The sequence below is a fragment of the Rana temporaria genome, chromosome 2 (genome assembly GCF_905171775.1).
Source record: "Rana temporaria chromosome 2, aRanTem1.1, whole genome shotgun sequence".
NCBI classification, from domain to species: Eukaryota; Metazoa; Chordata; class Amphibia; order Anura; family Ranidae; genus Rana; species Rana temporaria.
The window spans coordinates 268,716,792-268,731,701 of record NC_053490.1 but is presented as its reverse complement, the minus strand read 5'-3'; the positions used below and the strand labels follow the sequence as shown (position 1 = coordinate 268,731,701).

The following is a 14,910-nucleotide window of genomic DNA, read 5'->3' as shown; positions in this document are numbered from 1 at the left end:
ATCGTATATCCAGCGAGTTTCAAGTTTGGAACTTTCTCGCTTGCACATACTTCCTCGCCAATGTGGAGTAAAACGATCAATGGCCACAAAAGTGGTGCCCTTAGGATTTTTCTTATGGCATTCCAAATAATGGCGAGATACTGTATGTATTTTGGAAAACCTTTCCTGATATTGGCAATATGCTCGTTCACACGAACGTGCATAGCACGTGTCGTGCGGCCCACATATTGAAGGCCGCATGGACAAATCAGGAGGTAAACAACATTCAAGAAGGAGCAGGTAATAAAAATGTCAAACACCCTGCCAGTGGTATAAGATTGAAACTGGCATATTTTTCTGCTCCTATCCTTGATGGCACACACATTACAATTATGACAGGGATAATATCCTTTCGATTTTTGGAAAAACTATACTCTGTTCGGGGCATCCAAAATATTGGGTGCCAATTGCAATTTTAAAGGGGGGACTCCTCTGAAAACAACCTGTGGTCGGTCAGAGCAGGTAAACACATTATATTTGCCTGCTCTGTGTAATGTTTTTTTTCTCTTCTGGGATCCCCCGCCGGCTCTCCTCCTGCCTTTAGAGTGCCCCTATAGCAAGCCAAAAAGTATAGTTTAGTGTGCCCCTTTAGCAAGGTAAAAAACGTGTGCCTTTAAAATCATTCACTACTTCTCCTGCCTAGGACTACATGTTCCACAAGGCATTCCACCTTACACATTCAGGCACTTACTGACATGTATGGACAGTGTACTAAACTGCACTGTGTTTCCTGATATGTAAACAAATAATGCATTCTGTATGTAGGCCAACTAATTGGCTGACTAACTAATCAATTATGAAAATAGTTGACATGATGTGAATTGGTTGTTTCAGCCCTAAACTTTAATCTTTTATAATATTGGGTTATCTGTACTTAAATATTATTTTTTACTTTTGAATTAATTTTCTCTGTCATTCACTGAATTCAGCTTTACTTTGTCTTCTAGATGGAAATATGTTTGCAAGATCAGGTGGTAATCCTTGATGAAGCCCACAACATTGAGGACTGTGCCCGTGAATCTGCCAGCTTTAGTGTGACAGATGCACAGTTGATGTTCGCCCGAGATGAGTTAGACAGCATGGTGAATCATAGGATCAGAGCAAGTGATCATGAGCCTCTTCGTGGGGTTTGTTACAGCTTGACAAAGTATGCTGATCCATGTAAAAAGATATTGTAGTTTATGCCAGCTATATACTATACTCCTGTTCATAATATGGGAATTTTGATCTTGTATATTCATGTTTGAGTTATTTATAGGCAGTGGGATAAAGATCAACCTGAGTAAAGAAGTGTAAAATGCAGCACCATATAGCAACTAATCGTTTTTTAGTTTTGTAAAACAAGCTCATAAAAAAAAAATATATATATTTTTTTTGATTGGTTGCTCAAGGCTAGTGCACATTGCTTTTCATTCAGCTATGCCAACTTGTAAGACATACATTTAGTACTCAACACAGATGCAGTCATTATTCCCTTGTGGAAAGTTGTCAAAGAAACATGTATCCCCAAAGATTTCTGCTCTATTTTTTTTTTTTTTTGGGCTTCAGGGTTGGTGGTCAAAAAGGGGAGGAATAGTATCATTGGTATTGGTGGAAGATATAGTGCCCCATTGTTGGTGTCAGTGGGAGTAATAGTGTCTCATATGAGTAGAAGGAATAGTGTCCCAAGGGCCAGATAAAGGCTAGCAAAAGGCCACATCTGGCCTTTGGGCTGCAGTTTGGAGACCCCTGCTTTAGAGGATGCCGCAATACCAGCCATTGAGAAAGGTTCAGGGGTGTAATATAAGGGTACTAAAGTTTAGGTTTTATGACACTCCTTTTTTTACCAAATTTGCTCAATATCCACATTTGCAGATTGCACAGTTTTACAATCTGGCAACCAACATATTATTTTACCAGAAATGTCTGTTGCTAGGCAGATCGTCCTAATCTGCCACTTCCTATTCCGCGATGATCTTCTTGCTTCTCCTTCTCGCATTGCCTCCTGGCAAATGGGGAGCAATGTCTTTTGGGACGTGTGTGTCCCAGAAGACAGCCGCCCATTCATAAAGCGCCGCGCTACTCGTGACCTTCTGCCACATGTTTGCTGTGTCCCCCACATGGCTTCTCGCAAACTGCAAATGGGAGTTCTTATGGCTTTCTTTCAACAATGGCTTTCTTCTTGCCACTCTTCCATAAAAACCAATTTGTGGAGTGCACGACTAATAGTTGTCCTGTGGACAGATTCTCCCACCTGAGCTGTTGATCTCTGCAGCTCTTCCAGAGTTACCATGGCTCTCTTGGCTGCTTCTCAGATTAATGCTCTCCTTGCCCAAAGTGTTAGTTTAGGTGGACGCCCATGTCTTGGTAGATGGAATTAGCCACCAAAACAAGGACCCCTGATGGTAATCTAGGGACTTGTCAAAACTTTGGAGATCACCACCATAGTGTCTGGTGATATTATCTCTTACCTAAGACTCAGATCGAGTTCACAAACAGGCAAACAAATAATTTAAATGATATGTTATGAGTTGTCAATAAATGCGTTGACATCTACGTCAATGTTTAACCCATACAGGACATAAGATTTTATTCTATGGATCCAAGACATCTCGAGCTTAGAGACGCTTCTTACTAAGGAACTACCCCTCCAATGTGGACTTTGTCTGTCCCTAAAATGATGGTGTTTGAAGGGTCCCTATTTGTGCTGTTAAATAGTGTTTAGAAACCAAATGTTTTGTTAAACCCTTTCTGATGTTATTGATGTGTTTTTTGTTGAGCCGAACCTTCAGGGGGCTCTTGGTCCTACCCACATACTGCAGTTCACAAGGGCACTGCAATAGACTACCCCCAAGGTGGAACATGTTATTAAGGGCTTAATCTCAACAGATGTACTGTATGAAACAAAACTATTTGTCCTCCTAGTCCTACACCCATTTAGGGAGCACACTTGGCATTTTCTACACTGGTAGTACCCAGTGAGGTCATGTTCCTGACCTGTCTGGTGTGTTCATTGGCCTTCATGATGCTGTTTGTTCACTAGGGTTCTCTAACAAATCTCTGAGGGCTTCACAGAACAGCTGTATTTATACTGAGAATAAATGACACATAGGTGGACTCAATTTACTAATTGGGAGACTTCTGAAGGCAATCGGTTCCACCAGATTTTAGTTGGGGGTATCAGAGTAAAGGAGGCTGAATACAAATGCACGCCACACTTTTTTCAAATATTTATTTGTAAAAAAAATGAAAACCATTTATTTTTCTCACACTTTACAATTATGTGCCACTTTGTGTTGGTCTTTCACATAAAATCCCAATAAAATAAAATAAAAATTTTGGTTGTAACATGACAAAATGTGGAAATTTTCAAGGGGTGTGAATACCTTTTCAATGTTATTATAAATGCAGCATTTGCTTTAAATAATGCACATTTTTATATATTTGCAAGTTGGATAAAGGAGTCTACTGGCCAGCTGGTGGAAAGAGAATATGAATCATCTTGTAAAGTGTGGAATGGTAATGAGATCATTCCAGTTTTTCACGATATGGGCATAACAAATGCAACGTTTCCTATGCTTAAGGTAGGTTTGTGAAACTTCTTAGTCTTTCTGCAGTAACATGTTTTTTTTTTATTGTAAGCCTTTTCCCAGACTTCCCTATATGTAGTTGTAGTCCATAGTGGATCTGATATTCTGGGGTTCTGAATGACCAGCCAGATGTCTTTTTTATTTTTCTTAAGCAAGCATATCAAGTTTAAACATTTAACGAACCTCCTCCAATACAGCCTTTCTGTGTGTCTCAGGAATGTCATAAGGTTTTACTTGGTCCTTCACATTGGGCTCTGTGATAATATGCTAAATTACACTTGTCAGACCTAACAGTCCTGAAAAGATCTCCCTTTTCCTCTGTAAAAAAAACTCCATTGTCCTGCTGAGTTTGTGACTTGGACAGGGTTGTGGCAACTGGATCTAGGTCCACCCCTACAGGGGGGTTCTGAACTAACCTCAGCTAGGGCAGGTGCCTGTTCTCGATCGTTCCAGCGATTCAATAGGTTCACATGGTAGTTTTGATAAGGCTGCTTTTTCAGTTGGTGTACTTTTTATAGTTTACTTCACAAACCTTTTCTTTGACATTGTACAGCCTTTGCCACTTGGCTAAGAAATTGCTCTCCAAGGTGGGAGTGCACAACCAACCGGTCCCCAACCTGAAACTAAGTTCGGCAGACCGGTTGTACACCCGATTCTGTGCTTCTTGTGCCCTCTGTAATTGTTCCTTTACTAGAGGCACCAGCTTAGCAATTCTGCCTTTCATGTGGGTAATATGCTCTACAACAACCTTATGTGGAGTCAAATCTGGGAAAACCTGGTAGATGCTTGAGGTAAAGCATAAGCACTGGGAATAAGCAGTCCCAAACTTTTCCATATTTTTGTTCAACCCTATTGAGCATAGATTTTAGTGTTTTATTGAACCTTTTGACCAGCCCATCTGTTTGTGAGTGATAGAGAGAAGTACGCAATTGCTTTTATGTGGAGTAACTTTCCTCGGTTCATCAAGATCTCTTTGGGTAACCCAGTTCATGAGATCATGGTAAATAACTCTTGAACAGTCGCTTTTTAGGAGGTCTTCCTCAGAGGGAACTGCCTCTTATTACCTCATTACATAATCGAGTACCACCAATATGTATTGGTATCCCTAAATCAATTTCTCTGAGGGGGCCCTCCATAGCCATTACAATATTCTTAATAGGCACCTTGATAATGGGCAGAGGCATCAAGGGGTTCCTAAAATGTGCCAATGGAGCAGTTAGTTGACAGGTGGGACATGAACCACCATATCTTTTCACTTTAGCATTGATCACTGGCCAGTAGAACTGGTCTGTTATCTGTGCCCCTTGTTTTCGGTCCTCAGAAGTATGGGTTTTAGGAGAAAAATAAAAAAATATATTTCCCTCGGTGCATGCAGCATCGGTCCCCTGCCTGCCAGCTCTGCACTGAGAACTGAGTGATCAAACACCGCTGATTGCTCAGTTCTCAGCATTCTGTGAGCAGAGTGCTGGGGACTGTGAGTCTCTGCCACTCTGCTCTGCCCCTCCAGCGCTCACTGAAGCGCTGGGCTGTGGAGGGGCTGGCTCAGGCTCTTAGTGTATCGCTGAGCCAAGTGCCAGTTCAGGCATCTGGGTGGATCTCAACCATATGGTCGGGATCTCTATTGCCTGGACCAGCCCTGTGACGTCAGCCGACAGCAGGCTTTAGCACGCTGTGGGCTGAAAATGGACTGCAGTCTTGTGATCTATAAGAGAAGTACAGCCAAAATTCCTTTGGCTATACTGCTTCTTTAACTCTGGGCTTAAGTGACTTAGTACAGCAAATAGAACATCTTTGGGAGAAATTAGAGCGGAGACTGTGAGCCAGGTCTTTTTGTCCACATCAGTGCCTGACCTCACAAATGCGCTTCTGGAAGAATGGTCAAACATTTTCATGGACACACTCCTAAACCTTGTGAACAGAAGAGTTAAACCTGTTATAGCTGCAAAAGGTGGGCCAACTCAATATTGAACCCTACAGATCAAGACTAATATGTCATTTCATGTGCATATAAAGGCAGGTGCCCCAATAATTTTGGTAATATTGTGTATATGTGATTCCGCCTAGGGTGCGCGGGTGCCGCTGGCGGGCTGCTTCTACGGTGATTGCTCAGTCAAAGAGACAGAACGAAGCTCTGCCTATGTAAACAATACCCATAGCCAGGGTCGGAGGCTCTTTCCACCCAAAAAAATCTGTCAGAGTCTCTGAATTTCGGGTCCCATATCGTGACCTACTTATAAAAAAAAATAATACTAACGAATAAAAAATTACCCCAAAAGACATTTAAAAAAATGCTATTAGGAATTTACCTATTTTAAATGCCTTGTTGCAGTTATGTCTTACTGGGTATCTTCATTTTGTTATGCATTTTACTTCTGTTTTTGTGTCTACTAAAATTGAATTGGGTTTATCTGTTGAAGCCTAAGTTTAGCCCAAAAAAAAAAATTTAAATAAAAAATCAGCACAAGGGTAATGGATTACCATTAATCTGAATTATATTATCTATGAATTGGAGGATAGGCAGATGATTAAAAGGTCTGCCCCCTCCATTCATATGTAGATAAAGATTCATTTATAGAAGATGTAGTTACGACTTCTGAGAATTTGAGCTTGGAAGGGAGGCCATAGTCAGCACTTGATAAGTGGCTATCAGAGCTCCCCCAGTTCTATTAATCCTCACTGCGCAACAAGATTACACAACTGTGTGGTTGTGTGTATGGGAAGCGGGGCTTGGAGAAATACGATTTTAGGTAATCCAGGAGATAGCACAAGGGACACATCAGATTAATAGTAAGTCATGTGCCTTTATTTTGGCGGAACTTAGGCTTTAAAAACTGAACTCTAACTAGAATCCTGGTGTACTTTATGTATTTCTTTCAGGTCTGTGCACTAATCCGGCCTGAAACTGTCTCTGTGCCAGTGCTTCCTATAATAAATACTGGTCAATGTTCTTTCCTTGTGCAGGGTGATTGCTCTTGTACAGTACCTGACACAAGTGAGAACACCCCTCACATTTTTGTAACTATTTTATCTTTTCATGTGACAACACTGAAGAAATGGCACTTTGCTACAATGTAAAGTAGTGAGTTTAACCCCTTAAGACCCGGACCAATATGCAGGTAAAAGACCTGGTCCCTTTTTGCGATTCGGCACTGCGTCGCTTTAACCTGACAATTGCGCGGTCGTGCGACGTGTCTCCCAAACAAAATTGGCGTCCTTCTTTTCCCACAAATAGAGCTTTCTTTTGGTTGTATTTGATCACCTATGCGGTTTTTTTTTTGCGCTATAAACAAAAATATAGCGACAATTGTGAAAAAAATGAATATTTTTTTTACTTTTTGCTATAATAAATATCCCCAAACAATATATAACATTTTTTTCCCCTCAGTTTAGGCCGATACGTATTCTTCTACATATTTTTGGTAAAAAAAATCGCAATAAGCATTTAATGATTGGTTTGCACAAAATTTATAGCGTTTACAAAATAGGGGATAGTTTTGTGGCATTTTTATTAATAATTTTTTTTTTTACTACTAATGGCAGCTATCAGCAATTTTTTTTCGTGACTGCCACATTATGGCAGACACATCGGACACTTTTGACACATTTTTTGGGACCATTGTCATTTTCACAGCGAAAAGTGCTATAAAAATGCACTGATTACTGTGAAAATTACACTGGCAGTGAACTGGTTAACCAGGAGGGGGCGATGTAGGGGTTAAGTGTGTACTAAGGGAGTGTTCTTACTGTTGGGGGGTGTGGCTGTGCGTGTGACGTCACTGATCGTCGTTCCCTAACACAGAGAACAGACGATCACTGACAGCCACACTAGGAAGAACGGGGAAGGTTTGTTTACACTCGCCTCTCTCTGTCATTCCTCTCTGTGACCCTGGGACACCGGCGGCGATCGGGTCCAGCGGGCGCGGTCACGGAGGACAGGACCAGGTCACGAGCGCGCCACCGACGGTGCGCTCACAACCTACGGCTGGGTATCTTAAAGGGGACGTACCTGTACGTCCATGTGCCCAGCCGTGCCATTCTGCTGACGTAAATAGTTGTGCGGCGGTCCTTAACCGGTTAACAGTGTAAATTTTCTTTCCCCTCAAAATAACTCGACACACAAGCACAACAAACCGCTGGCAACAAAAGTGAGTACACCCCTAAGTGAAAATAACCAACTTGGGCCCAAAGTGTCAACATTTTGTGCGGCCACCATTATTTTCCAGCACTGCCTTAACCCTCTTGGGCATGTCCACCAGAGCTTCACAGGTTGCCTCTGGGATCCTCTTCTACTCCTGGTGGATATTGGAGACCTTGCGCTCCTCCACCTTACGTTTGAGGATGCCTCGCAGATGCTCAATAGTGTTTAGGTATGGAACCATGCTTGGCCAGTCCATCACCTTTACCCTCAGCTTCTTTAGCAAGACAGTGGTCATCTTGGAGGTGTGTTTAGGGTCGTTATTATATTGGAATACTGCCCTGTGGCCCAGTCTCCGAAGGGAGGGGATCATGCTCTGCTTCAGTATGTCACAGTACATGTTGGCATTCATGGTTCCCTCAATTAACTGTAGCTCCCCAATGCCAGCAGCACTCATGCAGCCCTAGACCATGACACTCCCACCACCATGCTTTCTTTATCGTACACCACGGGACACAGAGCCTTTATCTTTACATAATGGGTTTAATGGTCACGTGATTGGACACTGGCACAACCAATTGAAGACAGAACCCCTCCCATCAGGGGAGTTCCTCCGTTCTTTCGCCAGTGTCTAAGAGTTGTTGGATGAGCGAGGATGTGCTAAGGATAGCTCTGCTAAGAAGATCCCTTGGGGGGTGAAGGAGCTATGCTTTAGGGATTTATCCAAGACACTAATTATGACGCTGAATCTGGATGGGATACGGGCCTCATGGAGGAGGCTTCGCCTGTAATGTCTCTCTTCGGTGGACTGGGCTCTGGGGTCCAGCACTTTCGCTACAGCAGCTAAATGTCCTGGGCAGAGTCTTTCACAAGGCCCAGGGGAGAGGTATCCGTTAAATAGGAGCCCATATCCCTGAAGGTTGGCACACAAAACCCGCCGAGATGGGTGAAGATTGGTGATGTCTGAATTTTTTTCAGCAGAAAAAACCTGCGGCGGGGATAAGGTAAGAGAAAAGGAATCCTAAGAACAAGCTTAAAGGGTCACTAAAGGAATTTTTTTTTTTTAGCTAAATAGCTTCCTTTACCTTACTGCAGTCCTGGTCCTCATTGTTTGTTTTTGCTTTGATGTTGCTGTAATTTCTCTCTGTTCTGGACACTTCCTGGTTGTCTGTTTCCTGATCACCACAGTACTGGGAGATTTCTCACTGTGGTGACTAATCAAGGAGGTGTGATTACTGTTTGTAAAACGAAACTGGATTGGTCCTGAGGGGTTTTAGACAAAGCATCACTGCTCTCTATTGGCTCTCTGGCTCTGTACATCAGAGAACCAGGAAACGACAGCAAAAACTAAACTAAACTGTAGGTACATTATATGATTGGTTTGTATCTATTTTTAATCATTTTTAAAAGGAATCAGTTAACTATTATGTCTCTATACCCTGTAAACAGTCATTTCAGCAAAAAAAAATGTTTCCTTTAGTGACCCTTTAGGGATCCTTTTCAAAACTATGAGTTGGGTGTCTTCTCTGTTTTGGCCACTAGAGGGAGTAAAGAGCTGAGTTTACTCGCCTCACTCTGCCAGGATGTCAGATCCACTGCATAAGCACATTCCTTCCGCTGCAAAGCTCTGCATCAGCACGGCCACAGCTCCTCTCCCGCCAGGGTGCTGAGTATCCCAAGAGGGGATAAGTAAGGCATCGGGGAAGAAGTAGAGAGTAGCTCTCTCATCCCTGACGGCCGCCATAATGCTCCAGGCGCATGCGCTTTATAGGGGGGGGGCAGAGGAGATCTGAACGTGCACAGGCGCTCGCACGGCACGGGCACGCATGGACACGTGGATTCAAAGATGGCGCTCAAGCAGCAGCCCTCATAAGCTCAAGGAGGCCGGCAGCTCTTCCCTGGGGGACACGAGCAGTAACAGCAGGTAGCAGCAGCGACAGCAGAGGAAGGGGGCACGTAAACTCTGTGGTTGGTGGGGCAGTACCAAGAGAGACACCCACTCCATAGCATGAAACTGTGTGTTTAAGTTGCATATTTTATGTAGATTGCTAAACTGAGCACAGTAGTATATGCTTATTGGTACCTCGGCTTGTGGCTTGTTAATATGTCTTTCCTTAGAAAGAATTCAGGGACTAAAAGACAAGAAAGCACCGCCGACTGAGACAGGAGGCTCTAGCCGTACCTGCTCGGTACCTTCCTCCCCTATAAATCTTGATTTACCAATACAGGAGGAACCATTGCCACCAGCGGGAGAAGCTACTTCTCCAGTGGCGCCTGGGCCTGCATATGTCACTGAGGACACTTTTATCTTAGCCATGGAAAAACTGGAGGGAAAGATCGCTACGCTAATCGCAAAGTTTTTGCAAAAGGACAAAAAGCGAAGCAGATCTCCGTCAATGGTGTTAGATCCCCTTTCAGAAAAATCTGAAGAGAAGGAGAATGAGGATGAGATAACACCTACAGAGGACAGGGATGAGGAGTCGGACGGATCAGGGATTTCAGAGGAACCCTTTTCTGCTTCCCAAATGCTTGGGTCACAGGTGCAATGTTATGCTGAAACAGTGCGTACTACATTCAAGTTGCCCTCTTCGGAGTTAACTAAATCACCTGTCTCCTCCCTAAAAACCCTGCCGGGTGCATGCTCTTTTCCAGTCCATCCTTTGTTAAAGAAGCTAATCTACGCAGAATGGTTACACCCAGACAAGCGTTTCTCACCTCGATATTCTTTATCCTATGGAGGAAGAGTTTTTCAAGAAGTGGAGCCTGCATTCGGTAGATGCAGCCATTTCTTGTGTAAATAAGAACCTGACTTGTCCAGTGGATAACGTGCAGGTAAAACATACAAATTGTAGCGCTGAGCAAATGTGATAATGAAATAAAATAAACACTAAATGTCTATGTCAAAACACCAAGTGACAGATGTGTTAAAAATATATATATGATATAAGAAAAAGTCCAAATAATATATAATGTGGTGAAAACTTGATAGATGAAATAGGACTGGATGTATAATCCCAGATCAACAGTGATTCCCACTTGAACGTGATGCACACTTGTGAAATGCCCGCCACCAGTAAAGCAGAGGCTTACCAGATAAATTGAACCCTAGTGAGCCTACGCCCAGAGGGTCAACAAAGCTGAATATATACAAGAGATGTAACAGCATGGAACCAAATCTTCAAACGACAGGAAGCAGCCAGACCACCACTCAAAGAAAAGATGTCTAATGCTTGAAGATGGTAACTCTCAGATGGTCAAACCATGACCCGATTTATAGGAGAAGAGTGAAACAGAAGAGACACATAGCATAATATCGTAAGCAAATGAGCGTTTAATAATGGTTAGAAACACTTACATGGAAGTGGAAGAAAAGAACGTTCTGATCAAATTGTGCATGGCAGCAGTGGAGTTTCTAGACGCGTTTCACAAAAACTTGCTTCGTCTGGGGTATGCCTCCACTGATGCCCTTCTCACTTAAATATACAATCTGACCCTGATCACAGGCACACCCCCGGGAGCTCGTCCAATCCGAGACAACTTCCGGGTTAGCAATCTAAATAAACCAATATGTATCCCTGGTGTAAATAAATGTCCTGGTGTGAAAACAGGCTGGGATGACTATAATAGTGGTTTCCAATATGGTCAGATTAATACATTTTGAACGTGTTGGTTGTGGGCATAAAAGGCAGTATAAACTGCAGAGTGGTGCACAGCCAATCACGCACCGCCGTGTGCCTCCGCGGTGTCACATGACTCATCACGTGAGCCGCGACCTTCCGCTGTAGCCAATCTCGCACCGGCCTGCGCCTCAGCGGTGTCACATGGCTCATCACGTGACCCATGACATTCCGCTTGGCGTGGAGCGCAAACAACGCGTGTCACATGACACGCACGTCATGCTCCAGGGCCCAAATACAAAAGATCCGCCCCGGAGCATACGCGAATGGGTGTGCGCCACGCGGCGCACATCATGCTCCAAAGAGGCCTGCGCAGCAGCACAACCCCGCAGAATGAATCTGGGGCAATTGTTATTGCGCATTGGAGTAAAAATATAAGTGAAACCCACAAAATTGTTTGGCCAGAAAGAAGACAAACGTCCCCCTACTGGAAACAAAATAAGCCCAAGTGTCTATTTAAAAAACACAAGGTATAAAATGGGTATAATAAAATAGGGGAGGGGGGGGGGGTTTAATAAAGTAATAACGTCATCTACTAGACTACTTTAAATAAGTCTAGATCGAGTGCAACCCATATACGGGTTTCCGAAATAGCCCAAAAAGGGAGGGATAAGGGAATATTAAACCCAAATCCTATTAAGGAGACATAATAAATATTAAATTATATCACAAAAATGGCCCCCGAAATGGCAATCTCCCATTGGACAAACCCCGTAGGGATAAAATATCTGTGTATACATTAAATTTTTATAAAAACTAATATACACATTAAAAAAAAAGGACAGAAAACCTCAAGGAAAAAATATTTCAAGAAATAAAACTAAAAAAGGAGGATACCCATGATTAGGAGGATGAATATGCAACATTGGTCAACCCTAATATCAACTTTAAGATTTGTTAATAAAATAATTAACGTCCCACTCAACGTTGTGACCTGACGGCGTGCGTGTTCCCAATTCGTAAATCCAGAAGGTCTCGAGTTGGGACACGCCGCAAGTTTTAGGACTACCCCTCCAAGGGGGAATAAACTGATCGATGAATAAAAATTGTGTGCCAGATGGATTCCTGTTATGATGTGCTCTATAGTGTCTAGGCACAGTGTGATGAGTGTCTCCGCTAAGGGTGAGGGCTATGTGCTCTCCAACTCTCACAGAGAATGTGCGAATGGTGCGACCAACATACTGTTGGCCGCACAGACACGTAATGAGATGGACAACATATTTAGTCCCACACGTGCAAAAATGTTTTATAGGGTATGTTTTCCCCGTAGCCGAGGATCTGAACTCCAAACTTGTTACCCTACCGGAGATATTGTATTTGCAAACGGTACATTTCTTGCATGGATGATAGCCCACTAACTGATGAAAAAAAGAGGGGCGGGTCGGAGGATTGATGATGTTGGGTGGAATTTTACTTTGAAGCGTGGGTGCACCCCTGAACACAACTTTTGCCCGTTCAGGCAAAACAGTACTCAGAACCCGATCTATCCTTAATATCTCCCAATGTTTGGTGATGATCGATTTCACCTTTTTATATTGGGTAGAAAAGGATGTGAGTAGAGCCCATTTAAAGCTATCATCTTGCTCTCGCTTGGGTTTACTCTCAAGTAGGGAGCTCCTATTAGTCTCTAAAGTAGTTCTGAGATCTAATTCAATGATTTCAGGATCATACCCTTTATCAATGAACCTCTGCTTAAGAATATTAGCCTGTACATTTGAAGGTGTTAATATCCAAGCAATTTCTACGTAATCTCAGAAATTGACTCCGGGGGAACTGAGTTGAGCCATGAAGGGTGATGACAACTCACTAGGAATGAAACCATTTAGATCAGTCTTTTTTTTTAAACGTTTTAAAATGAAACGGATTATCGACAATGCTGATCTCAAGGTCTAAAAATTGAATCGTCTCCTGACTGGCTGTATAATTAAGGGATTTGCCACTATCATTGTGATTCAAATGACTCATGAAAGTCTCAAGTGATGCCATGCTGCCATCCCAGAGGAGGAGGATGTCGTCTATGTATCTGGCCCACAACACCAGTGAACCGGTGTCGTAGGCATAGACGACATCCTCCTCCCACTTGGCCATAAACAGGTTGGCTAGACTTTGGGCATACTTGGCCCCCATGGCGACACCGCGCAGTTGGAGATAGAACTGGTCATTAAACCAGAAATAACTACGCTTTGTAGCAAATTCCAAAAGTTCCATGATAAAATCAGTTTGAAAAGAAGCTAACGTATGATCCTTCTTTAAATAATAATGTACAGCCTCAAAACCTCTATCATGTGGAATACATGTATAAAGCGAGGCTACATCAGCTGTTACCATGATGTAGTCCCCTCGTATGTCCACATTTTCCAGTTTCATAATTGTAGCACCCGTGTCGCCGAAATAGGACAGTGTGCGTTTGACCAATGGCTGTAAAAAATTGTCAATATATATCGACCCACACGTGAAGTCACGGAGTCGATCCCACTGACAATGGGTCGACCTGGTGGGTAAACAGGGTCCTTGTGGACCTTGGGTAAATAATAAATCGTGGGTATCCTAGGGACCGTGGGAACTAAAAAATTATTTTCCTTCAGGTTTAAAATCTCTCTACTAAAACCACTATCTACCAAACTCTGGAGTCCTGTTTTGAACCGAGAGGTAGGATTGGTGGGCAACATTTGAGAAGTATTGGGTTCATTCAGAATCCTGAACATTTCAGTTTCGTAGTCAAGCTTGTCTAAAATGACTATACCACCGCCTTTGTCCGCAGGGCGGATAACTATATCCTTGTTTTGACACAAGGATTTCAGGCCGGTGCTAGACACTGGATGGCGATGTGTACACCTATCTGGTATCTTCGCTAAATCTTTTAGGACCAAGTTCTTAAAGATATTAACAGCAGCCGCGGCGGGAACGGACAGGTTGAATAACGACGGGTTAAACAACCCTGAGTGTACAGTTCCGGATGTGGCTGCCCTAGGCTCATTCCTGATGGGGGTGGTAATTAAATACCGCTGTATATTTATTTTGCGAATATACTTTTGTATATCAATAAAAGTACCAAATTTGTCCAGTTTCTTGGGTGGGGCAAATTTAAGGCTCTTATCCAAAACTGATAATTCTTCTTGTGAGAAGACTTTGGTACTTAAATTGAAAACTCCTTGTCCTTTTATGTGCGTCTTCTCTTTTCTTTTCTGAACTCTCTTCCCCCCTCTGGTTCCTCTCTTTGGTCTGGACCCCTTGTGCTTGAAGCTGGGTCCACATGAAAATCCCGTCCCCCATAAGTACCATGATTGGATTGAATATAATTATGGTTCTCGGTGATTCCTATTTCGGCTCTGATAGCTGTCATTACGTACTTCACCCAGAGGGGAAAATCTGTTATGAACCGGGATTGGAGGGAAGCCATAATAGGGAGAATGGTCTCTATACGGACCTGATCTATCCCTATATCTGGCTGGGGAGGCATCATAAAATTGATCATCATGATCATAGCTAA

At 43.0% G+C, this 14,910-nt stretch overlaps 1 protein-coding gene across 1 annotated transcript in view; it reads left to right on the top strand.

The window, feature by feature from the left end:
• The window catches only part of BRIP1 (BRCA1 interacting helicase 1), a 386,982-nt gene that overhangs the window by 141,367 nt on the left and 230,705 nt on the right, over positions 1-14,910 (top strand). The window contains exons 9-10 of the mRNA XM_040336928.1: positions 987-1,186; positions 3,470-3,602. Of these exons, the coding sequence (XP_040192862.1) occupies positions 987-1,186; positions 3,470-3,602 (333 nt within the window). The remainder of the gene's footprint in view (positions 1-986; positions 1,187-3,469; positions 3,603-14,910) is intronic.